The following is a 27,121-nucleotide window of genomic DNA, read 5'->3' on the forward strand; positions in this document are numbered from 1 at the left end:
CCACCCAGGGCCGGATCTGAGAAGGGAGCACTGGAAACAGTGGCAGTAGGCAGATCCTTCCAGTTTATCTCCAATGTGCACCAAGCACTATTGCACCTACTAGGTCACGGATTTCCAGTCACACCTATAATTTTAATGACTTAGTTTATCAACCAAGTGAGCCCAGGGACCAAGAAAACACCTGCGGTCACTGTTACCACTGACTAACCCAGAAAATGCCACCAAAGTGGCAGCAGGGAGTTAAGAAATCAACTTCCAGTGCTTTGAAACACAAACCCCAAAGTCTCTCTGCGACCTCCAACCTGTTTGGGGGCTAATACCCAGACAGGTGGCGACCGTCCTTAGAGTACGTTAACCACCCTCTAATCGGTCAAAAAGAGCTTGCTGCTAATTGACAGGAACACGGCTAAATTTTGCCTGCTGGGAATAGCAAATTTATAAATAACCCTTAGAGGGTTAAGGAAAGAGTGACTTCTATAAAAGGAGATTGCAATTTAACAGAAAACATTTAAAAATAAAGTTTAGTGTATAGTCTATTGAGGAATTAAAATAGGCCTCATAAGTAGGTATATACAGAAAAACTGTGAGAGAATCAGATAACCCTAGACTGATTTTACTCAGAAGTTGTTTCACTTTAACCCTGCATGGCTTACTTTGGATGATTTTCCGATCAGATAATAAAAAGCAATTTCATTTAAGCGCTGCTGCCACAGAGTTTCCCCGAGTTAGGCCCTGCTCTGCTCGGTTTCCACGCCTCCTCACAGGGCAGGGGGCGGGGGACCGCTGCCATCAGCTCATTCTGGGGAAGCGTGCTTTCCTCCGCACGCGCTCAGAATCCCCCAGGAGGAAACCCAGGCTTCTCTTCCTCAACCCTCGCCAACTTCAAAAGGCAGGAGGCAACCTCAGGGAAATGGAGAAGCCAAACGTTTTATCTTCATTATAAGCCAAGAAGTGTATTTCTATTTTTTCATTAAAAAGAGAATTTACATAAAGTCAATCTTTCTAAAATAATGTCATCAAACTTTGACATGCCATGCTCCAATCAGGTGCGATTAAAGTATATTACGTATGATGTGACAGGTGAAATATGAATATGCTGGTGATGTTTATGTAAGATATATACATGTTGGGCTGCACAATCCACAATGCACTCTGGAAAAACCAGCATCAAGGTTATCTGCCGTGACTTACTATCAGCAGCAAAAAAAGAGGCAGATGGAATTCTGGAACATGAGTAAGATAACACTCAACGTCAAAAAAAAAAAGTCCTTGTCCTCAAGCAAGCTAATGAAGCAAGTGATAAGCTACGGGTCAAATTCCCACTTTTACAATCAAAATTTATCGTAGGAGCCCTTGAAAAGGGAGTGCATCTGTCATATGTTAATGACTTCAAACCCTTCCCCGAACTTCTAGGTGTATAGGAAAACTTAAAAGCACTTCACAACTCCTTGTGGGTATAATTAGACTGTTGCAATTGTTGCAATTCTCACCCTGGGACTTTAAAAGGTCACTCCACTCTTTAAGATACCAAATTTGGAGTCCCTCTCCCTTCTGGACAGATTAAACACGCCCTACAATCAGTATGCAGCTGCACCTGTTGCAAAGCTTCTTTCTTCGGTGATGTAAATGGGGACAGTCAACAACATTCTAAATTCTTGAGGGATTATTAAACCTCAGAAACCAATCTATGAACAAATCTGTGCGCTGTGGAGGTGAGGGATGGCGCTCACGCCCTGACCACAACCAGGAGAAGGGGCAGTCTTTACTCTTTACAGGCAGTCCCTGGGAGCACAGGCCCCGTGCTGACGCGACTCAGCCTCCAGGGGCCAGGCTGCAATTTGGTCACCTAACAGGGCTGGGTGTTTCATGACCTAGTTGAATTTCTACAAAAATAAAGAGAATCTCAAACTATTGTTTAAAGTCCAACTAATTAAAATTGCATTATTGATATCTGAACTCTACTAAATCTTGGTGAAGAAAAAATGCCACTGGTCACATATTAAGGTAAATCTTTCTATTTTATGAAGTTTGTAGCTCAAAGTCAAAAATTCTCTTGTAATTTATCAATCCATTACAAAAGTTTTCTACACATTTCATGATTGTCAATGATAGTAATCTCACTGCTATAGTACAAAAACACACAATATAGATATTAAAGGATATAGCTTTCAGTGGAAATATATTTATTTAGAAAAAGAGACCTTAAAAAACAGATTCATGAAGTTCAAAATAAAACTATTACATAATAAATTACATCTTAAATCCACAAACTTAGTTTTTTGTTTCTCCTTAATCTCCTTCCTTTCTTTTTTTAATGAAAGAGAAATACAGAGAAAAGGGTGCCAAAGCCACTTTTTTTTAAAATCCATGTAAATCACTGGTATTTTCCACTACACCAAAAATACAATAATAATAATTTCGGGTAGCTAATATGTGTAACCACATAAACAAAACTACGGTAATGCCTTCTTAAACAAGTGATATCAAGCTTCGTAAATCTGCTAGGCAAAGTCACTTACTATCACCACTGACTATAACATCATTACATATACTTAGATATTTTTCCCCATATATAAAGTATTTTCAAAACATAATTGAAATATTACAAAATAGGAGAAAACTTATTTTCGAGAGTATCACTACATCATCATTAAATAGGTACACTTTCTTCTGTGTGTATGAAATTATATGTACAAATACTTTTAAAAGCTGACTGAAATAACAAAAATATTAAATCAGTGAGACTATTTAAAAATTAGTATTCCAAGTCAAAAGCACAGTTGGATTATATTATTACCATTTCCCTCCAAAAATGAAATAAAAAATGTATTTCCTAGTGAAACTATTTTCTCAAAGGAAATATATAATGTATGATATATATATATATATATATATATATGCACACACACACATATATATATACTTTTAAATACGTCTCCTTTTAAAGGTCATTGAACTATATTATGAAATTGCCAATATTTTCATGTTTGCTGTTGGGTCTATATAGTAATCAAATTTAGAAAACTATAAATTATATTTAAATTTATTATTTACAAGCAGTTAATTATAAAAAACAGCCAGGTGGCTTTCATTACATAAATTACCGTTAATGACAGAGACCTCACGCTGCTACCGCATTTAGCATTTGTATGTGTCAAGTGCTGGGAGTGGTGCGTGACTACCCTCTTCCAGGCGGGGGCTGCTCACTGAAGCAAAAGGCCAGCCGCCTAAGTTTCAGATCACGCCCTCCCTAGTTGTTTGAATCCCAAATATTACCAAGGTTTTAACAATGTTTGCTAAAAATTTTGTAACAATATTTTGCTGAAACATCTTTAAAACCAGATACATAATTACTGCACATCAAAAATTGTTTAACTACACTTAACTACTCAAAGTCCTATCTCTATGATTTAAACATTACCAAAAAAACATGTTCAATCAATTCTCACTGAATCAAGCAAGGGATTTACTGATGTCTCACAGATGCAGTTTTTAAAATGATGTTTGACATGTTTCCTCCCACCATGGAACTATGTAAAAGAAACAGACAATAACTCTTGTTTCAGGGCTATGCCTCCCTATTTTATTTAGCCTATTATAGTAATTCTTCAAATCTATAGTAAGTATTATTCCCCTTCCAAAAAGAACGAAGAATTGTACCATTTTAATTTATTCTGAGATAAAGGACGAGTTTCAATGATGTAACATCTAAAAGGACCTCATCCTGTAACTCTGAATTAAATGCAATTCTTGAACAAATAGAGTCTGTAACAAACACAGAGAGAAAATAAAAATAAAGAAATTATCCTATTTCAAACTCTACCCCAACTAGAGGCTTAACTAAGTAATTGCATCCTGCTTCACCACGACCATGAGAAAAAGAACAAAAGTATTGGGGGAAAGCTTCTTACGCTGGAGAGTAAAATTCTGGAAGTACCCTAGCCTTCTCTATTAAAGAAAAATAAAACACATAACATAAAATTTTTAATTAACTGAAAATCCCATATTGAGCTACCTCTCTGGTATTCAGGGACTGTCTGCATAGTTAACAGATTATTCTAACACCTCCCTTTTCCTCCTCCCCTAAGAAATCTGCCTTTTAGCAATTTCATCACTTATCAGCAACCAGCAGAGAAGTGGATAATGGGAACAAATTAGGAAAAAGTCTCAGTGTCTTTAGCCACTTAGTAGTTAATCTGCATTTGAGGAACACAGAGAAAAGGAGGAGGAGGCATAAAATAATGGCCAATGGGTTACATGTTTAGAGTCTACATATCTAGTATGAGGACAAAGTCACAAAATGGACTTTTTCAGGAGTCAAGAACAAACTTATTGCATTATTCTGGCCCAAGTAATCATCCTGGAGTAGGAATGGGGGCTTTTAATTCACCACTAATAACGCTGCCTTTACTCCAAATAGAACTTATCTTTAGGATCACTTTATCAGTCACACAAGGAAGCCAACCTAATGTCTCATCTCACACCTTATCAAAACCCAGGGTGGTCACCGCATCTGAAAACACAGTCAAACACGTATTTTCAAAAAGGGGTTTATTCTTGCTGCACTGCAACACATGACAAAACAAGCGTGTCTCCAACCTTTATGGTCACCTTGTGGCAGGGTTTATGGTCTCAAAGTGTCAGGGCGTCACCCCAAAAGATACCAAAAGGATTATGCCACATGCTTTAAAAACGCTTACTGAGGACTCCCCAAAACATTTTGGTTATTGTTAGAATGTGCATCTAGTAGGAGCCAATATTCGTCCTTGCACTAACTTTTTGTGTGTGCGTGAGCCATTACTTTGGAGTTCCAACACATGAGAAGGAAGAGGAAGGAAGTTTAATTATCTTTGAGCATTAGAAGAGCTAAGTGAGGTTGAGAGAGAGAGAGACTGATTGCTTGGCGAGTGCTGGGGGACACGTCTATCAAAACCACCGGCACCTCCCACTGGAGTGCTGGGAAGAATCCACGAGGACATATGGTTAAGAGTTAATAGTCTTTAAGTTCTTCCGTTTTCCACCTATTATTACACAATAACTATAATTTTCAACAAGGTAAGAAGATTGTTCATGGCTTTCTAATCCAAACTAGGAACAGAGCTTTATCACCACAAACAGAAAATAAATTTGAGAGCCGACGTGCATATCAGTAACGGGCTGAGTGTTTGGGGTATGATGTCAGGGAATGACTCAGTGATGCCATGGTCAGGGCACGGTCCTGGTGAGCTTTCAGGGGGAAGCCTAGAAAAGCCAGTCAGCAGTGCTGTCTATTTTTATGATGCTGGAGGCTCTGCAGTGGCAGAGTTCGTTGGCACTGGGTAGCAAGCAAGTCACGAGGATTTTACTCAGAGGGTTAGGAGTCCAATTCCAGAAAAGGCCAACACCAAAGGCCTCATGGAGACGGTTAAGATAAAGCATCTTAACCTAAAGGGGAAGTTAAAGACTTTCTGCTTTGGAAATCACCATAATATCTGAGACCCTGTAACAGGTTGAAAAAATCAAAAAGAGAGCCACCCAGAAACCACCTAAGGCAGTTCCTAGGGCAGATACTTTGTAGCTGTCCAGTTGCAAATCCCCCGAAGGGGAAGTGGACTGAGGTTTATAAATAGGGGGCATATCATTTTAGGAGGTCCAGTTTTGCAGAAAGATCATGCCAAAAATCATGAAGGCACCTATTTCTGGGTTGGAAAGTACTTGCCTCCATCTGAATTATGTAAGCCACGTGGCTAAGATTGTGAAAAGAAAATGGGGAAGAGAAGGAGAAAAAGGCCCAGTCCATGCTTACGAGGCTGCCATGATTCCAGCCACTTCAGTTTCATACATACACTTGCTTTCAGGGCAAGTTGCTCTGTCCTCAGAGATAGGACACCTCAGTATGGTACCAAGTGTCAAATTCTAGTGAAGCTCCAGCTGGTAAGGCCATTCACATACTAAAAGGAAACCTACTCCTCACACCTTGGAATGTTCGCACTCCCCCCAAATTTGCAGGTAAGTAATTGCTGAAAAGGACCTTCTGATCATTTATATCTGGGACATCAAAATACTGCAGCTTCGATTTCGAAAAATAATAGAAAGAAATTACTTCAAACCACATGAAGCAAATCTACTGACTGCCTCCAGAATTAAAGTCAATAACTAAATTAGAATTAACCATTGAAATTGGGGGGCAGGGCGGGGCACAAAAGATAAACGATGCAATAGATCAAAAACTCTACCTAGAAATGTGAATAGGTCAGAACTCTTCCAGGACTGAATTTCTGTTACTCAGTTTTACATCAAAGTTTTATGCACAACTGAAAACTATATTTAGACAAAAATCATACCATCAGGGCTAGCTCTTTCGGTGTCAATGGCACCCGAGTTCGTATCCTTGGCATGTGGCTGCGGGTTTTTATACCACCACCAAAGTCCTCAGTTAGTATCCGAATTTCTGCTAAACCAAGCCATAAACAAATCTCCAACTGAAAAAGCTCTGCCTACTCCTTTATAATCTGTTACCTGGGAAAAAAGCAGAAGGTCTCTCTAGCCACCTAATCACCATATCAATGACACATGCCACAAGAGAGAAGCACTAGTTTATTTGATTGATCATGGTAGATAAACTCCAAATAACAGAGAAATTAACAAATGCTTGACATTTGCTCAACATCCATTATTCTGACACTGCTTTCAGAATTTCAAAGCCTGGGAGTATGCTTAATCAACATTCATATTCCCCTGTGAGCTACAGGCACCATATTGCACCCCGCCTTCGTACTGATGAAAACTGCATATTGGCCATTTCCAAAATGTTCTGGGACTTCACACAGGGCCCCTTTCCTCCCTTGTTCTTGCTCTGCAGTTTTCTTTTAAACACTTCCAAGACAAAAGCATCTGCCAGTTTTTCTCTCTAGGGATGTATGCAAAATGAACTTAACAGTTTTAAGGCAGGAGTAACCCTCACATCTAAATTCATTCATAGGACAGAAAAGGGCCTAAGAGGCCTCTCCAGGGACAAAACCCTGCTGAAATTCTCCCCACACACAACAGTGGGAGCTTTATAAAATCTAAGTCCAGACAATTTCCAATTCAAATGCCCAACATAGCATGACCTTTGTCAGATCTCTGAGCCCAAGATGCACCCATGATTTTTTATTCTAACCAGCACAGACATTAGACAGGGCACTACTGCTAAGCAGGAGGTTCAATATTTGCATGCTCTTCTATTGTGGAAGTGTAACAGTGACAGCACTGTGTCAAATTCTTTTCCCTCCAGAACTTTAACTCCATAGGAGAGGCATGGCTGACAGATGACTCTCCAACATCTGTGTTATGTACACTGCACAGCTGAGGAGCCCCGGATCACTGTCAGAACATCGCAGAGATGACCTGTGCCTTTCTTATGCCTTCTTCTTATCCCTGCCCACCCCACAAAATACATATAAATAGCTATAATACAAATCGTGTGATTTTTAGCAAAATGTAAAAATAGCAAGACAGATTAACATAATTTATCGTCATTAAGCTGTTCACGTCGCAGCTCAACATATGTTATATAAATGCCCTATCCCGAATAATTTATCTGACACGGTGCACATCACATTGTTCTATTTAATACACTTACTAAAATTTCATGGATCAAGCATCACTTCTGAAAGCACAGAAAAAGCACTAGAAAATATTTATTCATCTCCCGTGATTTATTTTGATTACTCTTACAGCTACACGATAAAGTGGAACTCACAAAATTACAAGGTTAAGGTTTACACAGCCATTGCTTCATCTACTAAAATATAACAAATGGCTCCATGTCTGTGTTATATTTTACTTTCATTTAGTGTTAAGTAGTACACCAGGCTGAGCACTTAGCTGCCTACTGAATATTTTAATAATTTTAAATAGGACTTAAATATCTTGACCCAGAAAGTGGGAGCTCAAGAAACAATGTTAGGACAGAATAGCAAGTCCTTTGTACGGCACTAGACAGAGTAACAGTGGCCAACAAGAGGAGACATGCTTTTTGAGTCACCATCTCCTCTAAAGAGAACGCAAGGATAAGCACTGGTCAGTATCAGGAAGTCAACAATAATCCATTCCGTGCAGAAAGGACCCCATTGTGCGAGGCACTAAATGGGGGAATTGGAAAACAGAATCGCAGCAAAACACATGGCTCCTGTCCTCAAGGAATTCGCAATCAGTCACACAGAAAGCAAGAGACAGGGACATGCGTATTCCTAATGAATAGGTAAGAGTAACTACAATGGTCAAATCAAAAAAGAAAAAATCTTACCGGCTCTAACCCAATATTCAAAAGACCAAAAAGAGGGGACAGGAGAAGAAAGAAAAGGAAGCGAGAGAGTAATTGGCACTTGAGACCCCTTTTCGTCAATTTTCCTTTAAAATGGTTTACGTGGAGGCAGGTCTCCCAGACACGGAAGATAAGATGAAAAGGATGATAATAAACATCAGAAATGGGAGAGGAGAGCCCAAAGTAGAAAAGGTCAATATCACTTTTCGAGAAAAACATGAATGTTTGTTGGCCTGATCATTTTTGAGAGAACCATTAAAAACCTTACGAGATCAACTGTTTTGGGAAAGAACATCAAGGATGTAAAGAAAGTTTTAGTTTCCAATAAACTATTTTGTTTAAGATGCAGTGAAAATGAGATGAAGAGAAACACAAAAAAAGACCTTTCTTAGGAACCAAGTTTTGCTTCCATTTATGAGTGATAATCACCCCAAGACATCTACGGAACAATAATCTTCCCCCAAGCATTACTCTCAGGTACCCACAGAGGTGGCACATGATTCAGGGCACAGTCACTGCAGTCCAGGAGCCGGACAGCTTCCCCAAAACTCCGCCTTACCATCAAACGACAGGAAAGCTGACAGTCAAGGAGATGCTTCACGAGGAGCAGGAAAACCACGAAGCCATGTTACATTGTTTTGAAAGTCAGGCAGCAGAGCGACTTTAGGTGAAAACCAGGTTCCTGTGCAAACGCTGGAGGGTCTATCATGCGGCCCCCTCAGAAAGGAAAGGCAAAGATTTTACGAAGTCAAATAGAGTTCAATACAAAACAGTGAAGTTCCCATCCCCACCTCAAAAAATGAACTCAAAATAGGAAAATAATCTTGCTCAGTTTCATGCATGGTGACAACGGCACCTGCAAAAACCCTTAGTAGAGAACGTCACCCTTGAAGCTTTATGTCAGAAGAAAACCACTTTATCCATATTGGGGGGCTTACAAGGGGATGAGCTATAGCACTTTATAAGAGAGCCTTAAGAGCTGGGGTGGGGGAGGAGGTTGTGCATCAAGAAAATTAAGCAAGAGTTCATTGAGAGCACGGAAAAAAAGAACAAGTTTGAGTGTTGTAAACTCTTTCTGGGACCCCTCTCATCACCATCCCTCTGGCATTTTATTTCTCGGCAAGAAATATATTTTACCTTTCTGAGATTATTTTCTGGTTACAAGCCAACCATTATGAACCTTTCAGTGAATCACTGAATAGGGCACTTAAAGGGATAAACAATTATAAAAATAACTCTGTCGCAAGTGCATACATTTTATTTTATTTAGTGATGTAATAAGCTTAGGGGCATATATCAGGTCCAAAATGGTCTTGGTCATTAATTTAAGCAATAAATCATAGGTCTTGCCAACAATGACGGCAAACAGATGCTAACAAGGAAATGTATTATTTAATATTGCCATGTGTTATAAAAATGTAAGTGTGTTTAAGACATGTCTTAAATTTTTATAATAATATGCATTTAATACATTACTGTTTTGACACAGGCAGGAATCAGATTTATAGGACCCATTCCGTAGCTTCTTCTGTGAGCATGAGAACATATTCTGAATTTTTTTTTTTTTAACAAGACGGGAAACCTTTAAAGTGCATGCTTGCAACAATATCTAATTGGTTGTCTTGCTGTTTTGTAGTAAATAATGTCAACACTGAAACTCATTAAAAAGAATGAATCTGCACACTTTGCTGGAATATAAAAATAGAACATTTAAAAATTACACATTTTGAAGAAACCTTATAGCCAAAAAAAGTTTCCAAAAAGTTTTAATCATGTTGGCAACAGTTTTTTTCACATTCATTTTGAGCTGTTCTGCGTGACACCAGACAAAAATATATTAACTTGATTAATGAGCAATGTTCAACATTTAAAAATGCGGAAGCAACTAGGTAGAGGAAAACCCTACTTTGTATAGTCATTCAAATGTGCTAAGAATCAAACAGTATCTCAACCCTCAAACTAATTTGAAATTAAGTCTTTCTATTCAAGTTATGCCAAACCATAATATTTCCTTTTAGATCAGGAGGCTTATATTTCTTACCGGCAGGTTCAACCCACCTAGGGGAACAGGCTTGTGAAAGAAGAGAATTTAAAAAAAAAAAGAGCTTTTTATATCAACAAGATGCCAACTCTGCTAAAAGCTTTTTTTTTTATTTGCACATTACTTTGCCTGAGTGTCCTTTTCAATCAACTCCCTAATGGCCAGCATGGTCTCCCCCCATTCTTGCACAGGCAAGAGTCCATGCCTCAGAACACTTGAAGAAGCAGTGCTTGGAGTATGGAAACTAAATTTTCTTCATTAAGTCTACTGAAGCAGATATTAAAAATGCATTTAATATACTGGCGATGGTCGGTGGGCACCGCTGACTGTGACAGGCCGGTTACTGATGATGAGCTGTCAGATGGCCTTCTCAGCAGGCGCCTGGGTCTCAGGCTGCTGAAGGACAGCAATATCTTCCCTTGTGTGTAAGCTCTATTCATCTCCCAAGTATTTGCTAAATCACAGGCCTTTGCACACACAGCCCACGTTTCAGTGTGTGCTAACGAATGATGGATGGCCTCGTCAATTCGTTATGTCCTGAAAGCACGGTTTCCTGCCATTCCAATCATCAGACCTCAGCGCTTCAGAGCTGATCAGTCCCTGGGAATATTTTACAGGCTCGATTAAAAGAGTACAGTTCTTTCCATTAGAGTCCCTGACTCTCTCTCCCAAATGTTTGTTGTTCAACCAATTATTAGGGCAGAATATTTAGTGAGTGTGCAGGCAATTTAACACCGACAGATTTCTTTCTGATATTTGCTAAGGTATAATTTCATCTATGGCAAAATGGTTGATGCATTTGATAGTGAATTTATGCTTTAAAACAACTTCTTTGTATGTACAGCAGACAAAGCCTTAAAAATATTTAATATCACATTATAATGTAAATGCATTAGCAGATGCATTTCAAAGACACTTTCAATGGAACAACCAGTCACAAAATCATCTAAACCCATTAAGACAATAATTTGTGAGAGTTCTCTTAATTATAAACTAGGTAAAGATACAAACAACTTCAAAATTTTTCTGACAGTTCCAAAGTTAGATGACAAAAGTTAATTTGTCAAAGAAATAAGCCTCTTAAAAGAAGATATATTTTCAGTTCCAAGGTTATATATGCCAGTTGTCTTTTCTGTAAGGCATAAAAACGTTTTTATTTTTAATATTGGTTATCTATGGAACAGTACATAATAGCACACTCATACCTTTCAATCAGAAACAGTAAACTGTATACAAACAGATAAACTCACCGCAACTACACAGACAGCTGAGCTTTGAGGAAATGGGGTGACATTAAACAGCTAAACAACTTGCTATAAATAAGCTCCTGGAAATGCTAAAAATTCTAAAAAAAGAAAAGTGCCAGGTTCCCATTTAGCCAATAGCTAGGTAGGCTCTGAAGTACCAATCAGCACAGGCTCCACCACCTTGCCCTGCCTTTCACCTCAACCTTGACCTCAAGATTAAGCTCACTTTTATTGCTCACAAAGGTCACCTGTATTAGGTCAAAATTCTAAGTCTCTTGTCATGAAAGGTTAATAAATTCCAACCTCTCCTTCTTCATGCATCAAATTGTTCATGGTAAAGTCCTATTTAGCAGACAGTATATTCAGCAATTTATTGTGCCACTGTAATACAGTGTAGAATACAATTGTCCAAAAAGCTATCACAAAATAATTTTTTTTTCATGACAATGTATCAAATCTAGACTTGTCACACACCTCTAATAAGTGAAATATTACTAATCAAGTCTTGTTTCCATACTTCAGAAGAGTTATTTGGCAAATAATTCTCAAAATGGTATCTGTAGTATAATTGTGACTTTTCCTTCCATAACCATTGATTATAGGTAGCTATTTTTTGGAATGTCACTCAAATTTTTAGGATTTTTTTTTTCACGCACAAAGCTCTCTAGCCAGTCTTAATACTTTTATTCAAATACGGCCTAAGCAGCCTAAGTAAAGTATGTCTAAACCTGAAAGCATCCCTTTGACCTCAAACCTAGAGGAAAATACACTCTCTAACAAACAAAATAGAAAAGGAAGGGGAAAATATTATTGTCTTGCCCAACTCATTATTATTGCAGCTATGATCATATATTACAATATATGATCAGCAGAACTGCAAAAATAAGATAAATTAAATTCTTTGCAAGCAGCATCCTGGAATACATTGTAATTAATAAAAACCAAAGCCTTAAGGAACAATAAATCTATTTTCTTTTAAAAGTTCAAACAATTTCTTTCTGTCTACCACAAGGTCTTTTCATAATCATTATTAATACCATGAATAGATTCTAAGAGTGTTTACAAAACACTGGTTGTTCAAAAGTATTAACACCTGTATTAAAAACTAAAACCAGTGTTCACTCTCATAGGATGGCCTGGTGTCCTACAAAACCTCCATGCCCTGGAAGTCTTAGGCCTAAATTCACATAATTATTGGACTCAAGCCACTTCCTGGTGGCAGGACCCTGACTCCAAAGCTGCTATTCACCCAAACATCTTTCATAAATTTGTAACCACCTTGTTATCAAGGTGAGGCAAGAAAGTAAAACAGCTTCCAGAATGTGGGGCATTGCAGTTGAGAAAAGCAATTAGACAGGAAAATACTTAAACAGTCCAGGGTTTTCTCACTTATTCTGTCTTCGGAAGTGATCTTGTGATAGAACCATTTTCTACTGTGGAGGTAGAGTGGGCAGAATCAACCTGAACTTCAATATTCCCATTTGTCATCAATGGGGGATCACACCGTGGTTTCCAGTACCAGCTAAGGACTTCACCCTAATTTGCTAAAAGTAGGTTTCCTATTAACATGGGGGTAGAAGAAGGACACTTTGGAAACCTAGAAAATAAAGGGGCTGGTTTTAGGAAAAACCTGTTCAGTTCTAATATTCTGAATCTAATTATTATAAGCATATGTTTCATTGCAATGAGCATCCTTCAATCAGTAATGATAATGATAACAGAAGCAGTAGCAGCAAAAACTTATTCAGCACAACATCAGGAACTGTGCTAATCAGCCTGTATTGTACTGACTTATTGCAAGTTCATAACAATCCTATTTTATAAATAAGGATGCAAAGGCACCAAGGGGTGGAGAAAGTTGCCCTATGTCACCCAAGCAAGTCATGAAGCCAGAATTCCTGTCTATTTTCAGAACCAAGTTCTGTAAACCTTCATATAAAATGGCCTTTACAACAACAACAACAACAACAACAACAAAAATACTGGACAGGCCCTGGACTTCTCAGTAATAGAATTTGGCCTCCTATATTATTTATAAAATAATTAGCTATAAGCAGACAGAGCTAAATAAACCACCCAAGGTCAAGCGCAGGCTATGACAAGTCTGTCAAACTCAATACCACCTGGCCAGCCCACTCATGTAGGCGTGTCCATACAAAGAATTCCACTTGTCATTCTAAAATGCACATATTGTTGCCTAACATTGCTAATTTTATTGCCCATTTCTATTTTAGTTGTATGTTGTCATATCATTTTATTACTGATACTTTAAATGTACAAAAGAAATGTATCTGAACATGTGATAACTGAATCTTTATAAAGTTGCTCTAATTCAAATTACAATATGATCGATTAGGTATCTTCCCTTTGTTTTTCATTATAATTTCAGAGATGCTTTATTTGCCTTTTTACACTAGAGTAACTACCAACTGAAGATGTAACACTGAAGCTTAAAGTTTCTCTAAAAGTAATTTCTGGCATGATAAATCCTCAGGTATACCACTGAAGTATGTCTAAGTTCATACAAACTGAAGAATCACTATATTGTTCCCAAATTTATCAAATTAATCTAATTATAAAGGGATTACTTTTCCTAAGTGAGACATATGTATATGGCTTCTTTTCTTTTCTTTTTTTTTTTAACCAAGTAACATTCTCTTCAGGTCAGTTCAATCAATGTCTGCCACACTATGTGTTTTAATACCTATACTATGCTAGGTACTGCCGAGGCTCAAGACTAGAATTCTAGCCCCCACACTACCTACAGTAGGGAAAATACTGTATCCTCTCTTTGGACAATAACAACAATATAAAGAAATCACAACACAATATAATATTTTTATATTATAAGAATAAATGAGATACAGATGTAAGTACTTTGAGCCCTCTTTAGGAAAAAAAAAACCAACCTAGAAAAATCAGAATAAACTGGTTTAAGAAAATTCTGGAACAGATAGGGCACAGGCCCATAAAGGAAATGCAAGTCTCAAACTAGTGATCATATGCAGTGGTGTGGGGGGCAGTGGGGGGGGTTCAGGTTGGTAGTGTTTGCCAATTTCTGTGGTGTAAACACTCCCACCACGGCTGATATTAAGCTACTGATTCAAGGTCACAGTTTGCAGAGTGGGGAAAAGATGCTCACAATCAGCTCTCGAAAGCTGGAAACAGACAGCTCCAGGGCCCACTGGCTGCGGGCCAAATTCAGCCCACAGACTCGTTCTGTTTGGCCAGGAAACTGTTGGCCCACACAGTGCTTTTAGAAATTCAAACAAATGGAAAACATTTAAAAGTCGGGATATTTTTTTCTTAAAAAGTCAGACCCAGAGCTGCTTTCTAGAGAACAGAAGACCTGGTAGCAATGGGCCCCCAGTCCTGGATGGCAATACCTGGCTGGCACAAAACAGCAGCTGCTCTGATGGTGCACACAAACGTGCTTTTGCTTTGCCACAACCCCGGCCAAGCCAGCTTTGTTCATTCACTTCTTGGTGATACGTCCTGGCCCCCTCACAGTGGGAATCTGTGATCTGTAGTTAAAGAACACGAATGGGAAATTTTGCCTCCGGATGTGGAACCTCAGTCAAATCACCAGGTGACACTCCCCGCCCACTTTCTGCATCTGTAACACCAATCGATGTGACTTGAGGATCTCAAATTCCAATCTCGATCCCAGGCTCTAGAAGTCACTGAGTCTGAAACAATAACAGAGGTATGTAGGTCCCTCTGGAGAAGTTTTTGTGATCTGCACATGAAGCGTTCCATACATGCCTACCCAAGTGCAAACAAAAATTCAAAATGTTATAAATTGGAGATTAAATGTATTTTCCCCTTAATATATATTATAGCTGGCTGCAGGAATAAGAATCTAGATAACGCAAACTTTAGCAGTTAAGAAGTGATGCCTGTGAGCTGTGTGTCACACCTAGGTCGTGAGAGTCTGTGGGGGTTTTTACTACTGTACGATAAAGAGCCTCTTTCTTATGTCCAGTTCATTTGCTATCTTAGCTAAATGAGGCTTGAAGTGCAAGCTAACTTCAAATTTTATTAGCATTCCTTACCAATATTATCGGCAAAGACAAACAGCAGGGCAACATACCTTAAGTAAGAGATGATATTGCCTTGGGAGAGTTGTAGATAGAAACAGCATATTTTTTAAAAAAGGAATTCCAGTCTAATTCCATATATGAAGATGTAGTTAAACAACACTTTAGCCTCCCAGATCCCATCTACAAACAAGGTCACCTACACAGAGCACACAGTTCTTCGATGCCATCTCATCATCAGCTCCAGGATCTCAGGGAGGCTAAGGTGTGGCACAGGCACGGGTGACAAACAGAGGTTTCACCTTCCGCTTTCTATTTCTAATAAAGCTGGAGCTGGGTACCCACGGTACTGCCAGATTAAACATACCCGGTTTTATCTGAGAGTCATCACAAATGTTCATGACAAACAGTAATTCATAAACTTACTGAGCATAAATCTGAAGCTTTCATATCAAGAGGCTGATTGGGTGAGCAGTAAGTCAAACAGCTGGTAAGTGAGCGTGACCAAACACCAGATCCAAAGCTTGCAGACTCTCTGTCCTACACAATGCTAGCTGCAGATGTGGAGATTGTCAACAGTCTTCAGTGACAACCCCTGTAAATATCAAGAGTGTGCCATGTCCCCTATTTCCTAAAACAGGATTAAACACAAGATCAGAGTTTACACCTCATCCTTTCTTGGGCCCAGAGCAAAGGACAGATCTCAACAATAACTAGAAAACTTTCAATGAAAAATAAGTGAGTCGGAGAATTGGGGCACGGTGACAAGGCACCACGTATTTGCAGTCTCTGTCTTCAATTTGACTAGTGTGTCCAGGACAACCTCAGAAAAAGACTGATTCACCCAGGATCGCCCCAGTCAGCAGGGGCAGTCTGTGGTCAGGGAAAGACCCAGTATTTACGTATTTGCTTCAGCGACAATATCAAGATCCATAAAGCCACCTGACTTTCTTCCTCCACTTGTATGGCTTTCTTTGTTTCAAAATATTTATTCCCATGGCCCTGAAGTTATACTCTAAATTTAACAGTTGTCAAACACTTTTAGCAACTGAATCTCAATATTTAAAATGCATAAAAGAAGTAAGTTCTGAGATATTTTAACATTCTCTTATCTCAATGAGACTTCAGGTGTTTGTCAGGCCACAATTTGAAGGCCACATGAAATTTAAAAAACAAAAGATTTTATTCACTATCCTGAAGCCAGAGGATACCCCACCCCCACCTCAGCCAAGGGAGAGCACTTAAAAGCACCGACATTGTCAAAGTGTCACTGTCTTTTGCCATGAAGAGAGCTTCGGGTGATAAGGAAGACCTACTAAGCCTTAACATAAATGTCATCAAGATGCCTCCCTGGAAGGGGAGCCAGGAAGAAGGAGGGAGGAAAGAAAAGCAGAGACATGCATTTAGTTCCCCAAAGTGGCCGGAAAAAGGCTAGACGATGCCTGCCATCCTGGCAGCCTTGGGCCACCTTTACTAGGGGAGGTGCAGACTGTTCTGTGCTGGTTCCAAATCCAGGGACCACACCGTGCTGGGTCCAGTCCTGTTCTCATTAGACACTGAGCCTTCTCAGTCAGTCGCAAGCTCACTCACACGTTCGGTGGATCCACCATACATACACCAGCTCGTTGGATACGCACTCGGACAGCAGAAAGGGACGAGAAGACAGATATTTAGAATTGGACATTTGAAAGAGTTTCCTTTCAAGAAAAATTGAAAATAAAATAAAGGAAAATGTATTCTTTGCCCATCTCCCATTATGATTTTCATACCAGTACATGACTTTTATATATTCACTTTTCATACTTACTCTGGAAAAGTATTTGTATAGTGGTTGTTTTGTTTTTAGGGAAACTTCAACTGATATGGTAAAATCATACAAAATGTGTAATAAAAACATAATGGTGAATTCCATCAACATTTGTTGAAAGTCAAGTAATAAAATATTGATATTATTACCTTATACATCTATTGAACATTTCTCTCCTAGGAAAATATATAATTCCTCTTTATTGTACCAGCAAACATTCTGGTATGGGTTATTACTTTGTAGACTCAAGTTTGATGCCTGAATATAGACTTGAAAATGAAGTCAATAATCTAATAACACAAAAATTTCCCCTCACACTAATAAGAAGTATAGTCAGCATGTGGGTTCTTCGAGGTTTTCTTCAAGCATTGTGCTCCTTTTCAAGAACTCAAGCTCATTTCACTGTGCAACTCTGCAAATCCAAAGGAACGCAAATGTCTGATAAAAGCTAAGCTGTGATTTTAGAAAGTGGATGTGCCAGATAACAAAATAACTTCCAAGAGTTTTTAAAACCTGTGGGAGGAGGGAACCCTAGGCTACAATACAACGAAAATAAATACCTAAAATTTAACGGAATAAAAATCACATTTTAAAAAGATAAGGAAATAGACCAGATAATAATATTATTTTAGAGCAATGTCCTTTACACCAGTTTCTCTTCCAATTTGCTCGAATGATTGATACAAAAATACTTCTGCATGTATTTCCTGACTATATGAATAATACTTGTGAAAGTCATGCAAAATAATTAGATTTCTTTGGCAAAACCGACAAAAACATTTATATAAAAGTTCCATAAAAGAATGACATTTTATCCCTTTACCAGTTATTCTTACTCATTATTCTAGAACTCAGGCCTACCATAACATTAGTACATTTATAGAAAACTGACCAAATATGAGAGAATGAGGCCAATAGGAATAAATTTCTAATCTAAGTACACCAAGCTCTACAGTATTATACACCTCAATGCGCTACTGTGACTCTTAAAAATCAGTCAATCTATGTTTAAAAGTTTTTTTAAACTGGTTATATATATATATATATATATATACACATATATACATATACATACATACATATAAAAGATTCAAGGCAAGTTTTGAATATCTGTGCCAAATTCAACTAATGATCAAGTCTATTTGTTCACAGCCATACAATCAACTGATCCACATAAACATTTACTTTCACAAATCTATGGGCCTTCATTTCAAAGCAAAACTTTGTTTTATATATTTTAAAAGGTTACTACTAAGATATTTCTCCTATCACAGGCCAGATACTAAATCCTAAAAGTAATCATAAAATTTACCATCCACCAAATACTTACCAGGTCCCTTTCACTATGCTAAGCGTTTTCCCTCGCCCAATTTCACTTAATCCTCGCCCTGGCCTTAAGAAAGGAAGGGCGTTATTCCTGCCTTCTTTCTACTTCCTAGCTGTGGAGCGTCATCTCTCCTTTTACAGATGAGGCAATTGTGACTCAGATAAAAAGAGGCAGAGTCATGTCACTTCCCAAGAGCAAGTTGTTAACAAGAAGCAAAAACAATGGAATAAAAGACACCCTACAGGAAAAGTAGGTGAAAAAATGGACTCTTTGGTTAGTAAACTAAAAATTTTTCAGTAGACTGAAAAAATGCACCATGGTGAGTGGGGGGTAGGGAGAATGTTGCTCCAAAAAGGACAACTGTAGCCAATTGCAGCACCAGTTTAAACTCAGTCACCCTAAATAAATGTGAAAGTTAAGCAAAATCGTTTTACTTGTCTCACGCAAGTCCCTTAGCTACTCCACTCCAAACCAGGCTGGACCTCTTGCTCTACTACCAAGAACCAAGAAGCACTGAGTTCAACCTTGGCAAACACACAGTACAGCCAGCCTCGACTCCAGTTCTCAGGTAGAGGTAGGTGACGATCTTAAGAAAATGAACCATGTATAGTGGTTTAAGCACGGATAACCCAACCAAATGAGTTTTTACCTACTCCTTTTGTCTCTAGGAACAGCATTCACATGGGTGAATGGCCGCCTGTGGTGCATTCCAAGAACGGGAAAACAGTAAGTATTGTGGGGCGAGACAGAAAATCATGCTCAGAAATGTGGAGGCGCCATTAGAAAAACCTGAGCCAACACCCCTAAGGGAAAAGATACCGCAATAGGGTAAAGACATCTATTTGCTTAGAGATTTAGTGTCAAGAGTTTGATCTATGACTCATAAGTAAAGGCATGAATACTAACCAAATCACTAGTGTAATAAAGGGAACCAGAAAAAAATCACACTTGTGCCAGACGCTTTAGTTTACTAACCAAAGAATTTCCAACAAAGGTGTACCTCCACTAAGAGTCCCGCTTAAAAAACCACATCTGAACCGTTCGACAGTCTTTTGGTTTCTTTGGTATCTTTTGGTTTCTACCATTCTATGTTCTAGTAATTTATAGCTATTGGATGTGTCTTAAACTCTTCCCTCAAACTACAAATTACTCCAAATGAATTACTATATTATTCTATCCATTTTCTAAAAAATACCCAAACAGTGCCACAAACATAGTCAACATGCAGCCAATTACTACAGACCAACTGCTATAAAAGGTGCGCAAACTGCAGTGAAAATCACGGACTGACTGTAGGATGGACTGTCTCACATGAAATGGCAGGAGAAGATGAGATCGGCTGCAAAGTCTTCCCGTGAGACAGATGGAAAATCACCACTAGGCAAACACCAGTAATAACTCTTTCTTGCAAGAATCTTTGAAGGATGCCAAAATCAGGGAGGAAACGGGTGATGTGAGAAACAGAATGTTTCCATAATCTCAAAGGGTAGTCCTACGAAGTACCTTGGAGGAACATGGCAGACACCACACCTTAACCCAGTGAGTAAGGTCAACCTCAGCAGTAACACGACCTATGAAGGCACGTACCCCCGGCAGGAAGCACGGAGAAGGGCACAGCATCACACGTCTGGGGTATTCCTGCCCAAAGTGTCAACCCTCAATCTAAACACGAGAAAACGTCAAAAACAAACTCAGGGGCATTCTATAAAACTACCAACCAGTACTCTTCAAAAGTGTCAAGATCATAAAAAACAAAGTAACAGTAAATAAAAGTCCCAGATTGTAGCTAAGAAAATATTACAATGAAATCTAATGTGTGATCCTGGAATAGAAATGGTAACTTGGATGTTGGAATATGACAAGGTCATTAGAAAAAAAAGTCTGTAGCTTAACTATATTGCATTAAAATTAATTTCCTGATTTTGACAATTACGTACACTGTATTATATAAAATGTTAAAATTATGGCAAGTAGGATTAAGGGTATATGACAATTCTGGCAATAGTTCTGCAACTTTTCAGTACATTTAAAATTATTTCAAAATAAGATTATATATGTATATACATATTTATACATAATATATTTACATGTTATATACATGTGTAATACATATTATTTACACATCTATGTACATACATACAAAATCAGAGAGACAGAGAGGGTAGAGACGGGCGAAAAGCTCAAGAAAATGAAGCACATGTACTGACTTTAAGCACAGAGAACCCAGCTGAATGAGTTTTTAAATATTCCTTTTGAGATTTCTCTAGGAACAGTGTATACACACACACATACACACATGCAGTGTTTAAGCAATAAAATACAATGTAAAATACAATCTGATAAGTAATAGCTAATTGGGCTGGGGGCTTCAACCTGAATAACAAGGTCCAGGAAATCAATTGAGAGATTCAAATCAATGAATATGTCCTCAGCAAGTATTTAAATACAGTATGTCCTATATTCTTGGGCCAAAGGGCCCAGTACTACAAAACTGCAGAAGAGAAAAGAACAGAATGAGGGTGCATTTAGGAGTTGTAAGATATGGGACATCACAAAGTTCTATCCCTACTTTTGAACTTGGAGGATTCTGAGACCAGAGTGGCTAAGGGGATTGCCCAGGTTCAATGGACTGACTTGGAAAGAGAAGCTTGTAATTTCAGTGAAAACAAAGAAGCCATGGAGGAATGAAGCCAGAGAGTGTGGAAGCTACTGTGCAAAATAAAAATTAAGCTGGGGAAAAACTAAGCCACATCTTTATCTCTGACCATATACTAAAAGGAATTTCAGCTACAAAGATTGAAGAATTAACAGTAAGCAAGAAAGCCATAAGGAACCTAGAAGAAAATTTAAGTGAAAGATTTCTTTTTTGTATCGCAAGACAGGAAAAGACTTCCTCAGCATAAAAGGAAAAATGAGAAAAAAACATAAATTTAAAGGTAAGCATTTCAAAGATAGAACAATTATTAGAAGCAAACAATGGAAAATATCTGGAACAAATATGGACATAGAATAAACATCCTTAACATATGCAGATCAATAAACAATAACAAATTAATAAGCAATAACAGCAAACTTCAATACAAAATTAGGCAAAGGACACTAAGGAACTCAAGAAGAAGAAAAGCAAATGGTCAATAAACAATTGAGAAAACATACAATGTATTATAATCGAAAGTGCAAATTATGAGATGTCATTCTTGATCCATCATATTAAAGTTTAAACGATGATTCTCTTCAATGTTGGCAAAAGTTGCAGAGATAGATACTCCCGTGCCGTGTAGGTAATAGGATTACTACAATCTTTTTCATACTAAGTTGTCAATAGGCATCAAAATCTTTTAAAACATAAATATCCTTTGACTTAAAATAGGTAGTGATGGTCAAAGTGATGGTCAATGAACTCACAGAGTCCCTGAGAGTCTCCCAGGGCTCTACAAAGTCTAAGTTATCTTTATAGAAGTAGTAAGACATGACTTGCTGTTTCCTTGTGTGACATGTGCAAGGACAATGCAAAACCAATGGCAGGTCAAGTTGCCAGCTCCTGACCACAAATCACAGTCAGGTATAACTGTCCTCATAACCACTGTATTCTTCACCACCACATACTTGAAGGGGAAAAAAGCCAGCTTCACTTAATATCTTCAGACTTGCTTATTAATACTCAACCCTTGAGTACACATCCATTTAACATTCTCCAAGACCGTGTAAGAAACAAACACAAAGCACGTCTACTGCATACAGAAGCCCAATGGCCCTCTCAAGGAAAAGCACTTGTATGACTGCTGGAGAGCTGAACTAGCTGCCTTTTCCATGAAACACCATTTTTACTGGTGTAAAATGATGCACAAAGTATGATTAGTCCAATTTAGATGGCTGGCAGACATTTTCTCAAAAATAAACAATGTGAGCCTGTCACTTCAAAGAAAACAAGTGATAATATTTGTTGCCAATAATAAAATTTGAGATTTCAAGAGAAAATTCAAATATTAGAAAACTCTGTATCCATCACCATAAGCTTGACAACTTCAAATCTTACATATTTTTTTCTGATGAGATCAGAGGGGATATTAACAAATACGACTTTTTGATGCTATATAATGAAATGTGACAACATTTGGGAGACTTGCATAGCCTGCAATCAACATTTTTCAAGGGAACAATGCGTGATGATAAAAATCATGCATTGGTGAAAGATCCACTCAAAGTTCATGACAGGCCAATGGACTGTGATGTAACAAAGTGGAAAGGGCCAAGATATGGTTTCACATTCCACATTGCAATTAACCTTTAAGAAAATACCACTTGTTAGGTTTTATGTAGCAACAAAAATATCCACAATTATCTGAAAAGCTTATTAAATTACTCTTGCCTCTCCAACTGCATATTTCTCTGAGGCCTGAGTTTCCTCATATTCTTTAACCAAAACAACATATCACAACAGGTTGAATGCAGAAGCAGATGTCTTCCTTCTATTCAGGCAGACATTAAAAAAAATGGCACAAATGTAAAATTAGGCTATTTTCTCACTTCTTTTTTGAAGCAATGCTTATTAATCAAGTATGTTAAATATGTGTAACAAAAACATATTAACATGTAATGGGTGTATGGCTATTAATTGTGAAATAAATTAATAAGTAGTGTTTTGAATTTATCCATTTTAATTTATATTTGGGTACATATCAACAGACATAACCCATATAAACAAAAGTTCTTTGGAGTATTCAATACTTTTTTAGAGTACAAAGAAGTCCGCAGATTAAAAGTTAGAAAACTGCTAATATAGTCACTCCTAACTTCTGGGATTCTAAAGTAAGAAAATAAACAGACTCGTTGTAATACATGAACAGATAATAATATCGATAAAATAGAAAAAAAAACCTCCCGATATCCAACATTAAGGAAATGGATGGCGCATCCAGAATGTGATGTTGGTTATTTAAAACACAACAAAAATTGTGATGAATTTTTGAAGTTAAGGAATGTTCACGATATGTTCAGTGAAAAAAGCAAGATCTACAAAGTATTTTAGTAGATACAGTGGGGAAAAAAGATGAGAAGGAAATACATAAAAGGTTAAAATAAATTTGGGGGGCTATATAAATATAAATAATTTTTATTTTCTTTACTGAGCATGTCCTACTTTTAAAATCAAAATTAAAATTTTAGCAACTTTGTAAAACATTTCAGTACTTTGACTTTTTAAGAATTCAAATTATGTGAATGCCTCCAAAATAAAGGCTGCTGTTATTATTATTGATATTGAAACTAACAAAGGCAGCTTAGTATAGAATTCTGAACTAAAAATTATGAAACCTGTATCAAGACACTGTTTGGCCATTACACATCTCTGGGATTTGGGAAAAGTCCTAAACCTCCCTGAACCAGAAATTATCTCTGAGGTCCATACCTGACCAACTCTGGTAAAATGACCTATCAAACCTAAAGTTTGTTCACATCCTTTGCAAGGACCATCTAAAGTAAAACAGTGTTATAGTGAAAACTGTGAGGCCAGCTCCAAAATCGTGCTTTTTATAGAATCCCCACCCATGCTGCTAAATGGCTAATTCCTTCTTTTGCACATTAATGCATCATCTGTAAATAATCCCCAGTGGAAGAAGAGTTTGTGATTTATTAAGTGGTATTTGGAAGAATTGTAAAGTATTTGGGCATATCATGAATAAGAAGAAAAAGTGGGGCATAAGAGAATAAGCAAGACAGCATCTTGCCCCCAAAGAGGGGAGTGCTTCACAAGTGTACTTGTTAAGTCGATAAGAGTGTAGTGTGGTTATCTCTTCTGGGGAGGAGAAGGTATTTGCCATGAAAAAAGAAAAAACATGAGAAAGAGAAGAGGGAGGGGTAAAGAAAGAAAAGCAAAAATACAATTGTAATATAAGTACATGAGAAAAGACTATCTAAATGTATATTCTATTTTAAAACTGTCCAGAAAAATCTACCTATTTGCTTAGCTGACAAACCGTCACCTAACTTCACTGCTCATTGGCAGAGTTGGTGAGAGTTAAAGACAGGTAATCACATTCCAATCTGTCCATTTTGTTCCCGGTTAGCAAGTCTGATAAAAAATATTAAACTATAAAGGCATAAATAGTACCTTGAATTAAATATGGATTAGAAAGAGATCCCTTCATTTTACAGATAAGGAGAATTGAGTCCTTCGAAAACCTGAGATCATAAAAGACCAACTTATGCTTCAATTTGTAGTTTATTAATACTAATTATCCAATAGTATCTCTTTCCTCAAGAAAATACTTCAGTGGTGATGTCTGTGAAGGGTTACACATAAAGGACAGAGAAGTTCTCCCTTGGGGCTAAGGGTGCTCAATGCTACAAAAAAAAAAAAGGTACAAATTTGAACTTGGTTTTGAAATCTAAGAAAAGTAAACAAACATTTTAATCTTTTAACATGTCACAGATATAATACTTTTCTGTTCCGGACTGGTTCTTAGTGTAATGTCTGGGCTTCAGTTTGTACACTTTTTAAATAAGAAAATTTATAGTATACAGTTCCTAAAGTCCTTCATTAGGAAGTTGGATAATCCTAAAATCACAAGGAAAAAAATGTGTTTTGAGGAGGAGGGAAGTATGAAATATACCTGGAACGTGTGTGTATGTATATGTGTGTGTGTGTGTGTGTGTGTGTATACACACACACACACATACATATATATAAATTGTTTAAAAGGCCAACCTTGAGCCAAGAGAGGGATCTCCGGGATACCTCTCCGACTGGCTTGAGAACACTTGAGATCACTTAATTATATCAGAGAGCCATAGTCAAACAGGAGGCCCCTTTATGTCTGTGCTCCCTAGTTTGTTTCCAGGGACCAACTGAAAATGGCCATTTATTTTGTCCTTTTGAATCTACAATTGGTATTTCTACTTTGAGAGGGCCCTCCCACCTGTCATTCATGCCTAGAATCTGTCAATAAACCACTAGACATTTATGGAGCACCTACTACGTGCACTCATCNCATATATGTATATATGTATATATGTGTGTGTGTATACACACACACACACACATACATATATATAAATTGTTTAAAAGGCCAACCTTGAGCCAAGAGAGGAATCTCCGGGATACCTCTCCGACTGGCTTGAGAACACTTGAGATCACTTAATTATATCAGAGAGCCATAGTCAAACAGGAGGCCCCTTTATGTCTGTGCTCCCTAGTTTGTTTCCAGGGACCAACTGAAAATGGCCATTTATTTTGTCCTTTTGAATCTACAATTGGTATTTCTACTTTGAGAGGGCCCTCCCACCTGTCATTCATGCCTAGAATCTGTCAATTAACCACTAGACATTTATGGAGCACCTACTACGTGCACTCATCTCTAGCACATACCAATTTTCCACAAACAACTGTTACCTTGAATTTAATTGATTCATCCATTAAAAGTCTCCCAAGGAAGGCGGGATGGTGAAAGACGAAACCTCTTTCACCATCCTTGATCTCCTAACACTTGACATGTGGGACACGTGGTTCCTGAGTGCTGGCTTGGCTGCCAGGCACAGCTGACTCAGGCAAAGGGCTGTGAGAGAGGAGAGATGAGCACTTACCTGGGGAACCTCTGCTTCAGCTTCCTCAGGCTCTGCCTGGTGGGAGGCACAGACACTAGGCACTGGGCTATCTCGTCGTACTGGGCTTTAGTCAGTATCATGTTGGGCCAAGAGTCTGGGAGGTGGCAGGGACAAGTAAAAAACACACTGGGCTCGAACGGCCTTGGTGCCGGGAACCGAGGGGCAGGCACATAGGACCACAGCGCTAGGTCCTTGACTTCTTTGGCCTGCCCGTAGCCCCTTCACCCTTAGCTGTACAGCCTGGGTATCACCCAGTTGCTCCGCAGCGGCGGGGGGTGGGGAGTGGGCTGGAGACCTTGGCTTTCTGAGCAGCCGCAGTGGGCCCGGCCGAAGGCAAGCAGCCGCCATATCAGTTAAGGGCAAACCAATCAGGAAGTAGCCGTCCCCGGCAGGGGTGGAGCGTAAGTAAGTGCCTGGCCTACAGGTATCGCGGCTGCAACTACTTGCGTTCAACTTGGGAGGTTCCACACGTTTATACTTTCCCAGTTTCCGACAGCCAGGGAGTCCTGCCTCGCAGGCCGGGCAGCAAGGGCACGAGGGTGTCCCGCGATCTTTAAGCTTGAGCCCCGGAAAGCCACTGCCAGGGCCCCCGATTTGAATACGCTTTCAAACGCGCGGGCTTTGAAGCAGCTCCAATTGGAGAGTGACCTACAAAGAAAGTATGCCGCCCCTAAAGTCTCTCCGCGCTCTCACAGCAAAACCCCCAGGATCTCCGTAGACACCACAGACACAAGCCAGGCTTATGCAGCTTGTGTGGCGCTTTGTTCACG

At 38.4% G+C, this 27,121-nt stretch overlaps 1 protein-coding gene across 3 annotated transcripts in view; it reads right to left on the reverse strand.

Moving 5' to 3' along the window:
* Positions 1 to 26,694, reverse strand: part of CDIN1 (CDAN1 interacting nuclease 1) — a 218,416-nt gene extending 191,722 nt beyond the window's left edge. Inside the window, exon 1 of one of the 3 annotated variants that reach the window (XM_037056120.1) lies at positions 26,331 to 26,693. In XM_037056120.1, coding sequence (XP_036912015.1) covers positions 26,331 to 26,431 — 101 coding nt within the window. In that variant the 5' untranslated portion in view covers positions 26,432 to 26,693. Of the gene's footprint in view, positions 1 to 26,330 lie in introns of all 3 variants that reach the window. The other 2 variants (XM_037056119.1, XM_037056121.1) reach the window with 2 other exon arrangements.
* Positions 26,695 to 27,121: the final 427 nt, after the last annotated feature.

The sequence above is a fragment of the Sturnira hondurensis genome, unplaced genomic scaffold (genome assembly GCF_014824575.4).
Source record: "Sturnira hondurensis isolate 20B ecotype Veracruz unplaced genomic scaffold, ASM1482457v3 Scaffold0008782, whole genome shotgun sequence".
Lineage (NCBI taxonomy): Eukaryota > Metazoa > Chordata > Mammalia > Chiroptera > Phyllostomidae > Sturnira > Sturnira hondurensis.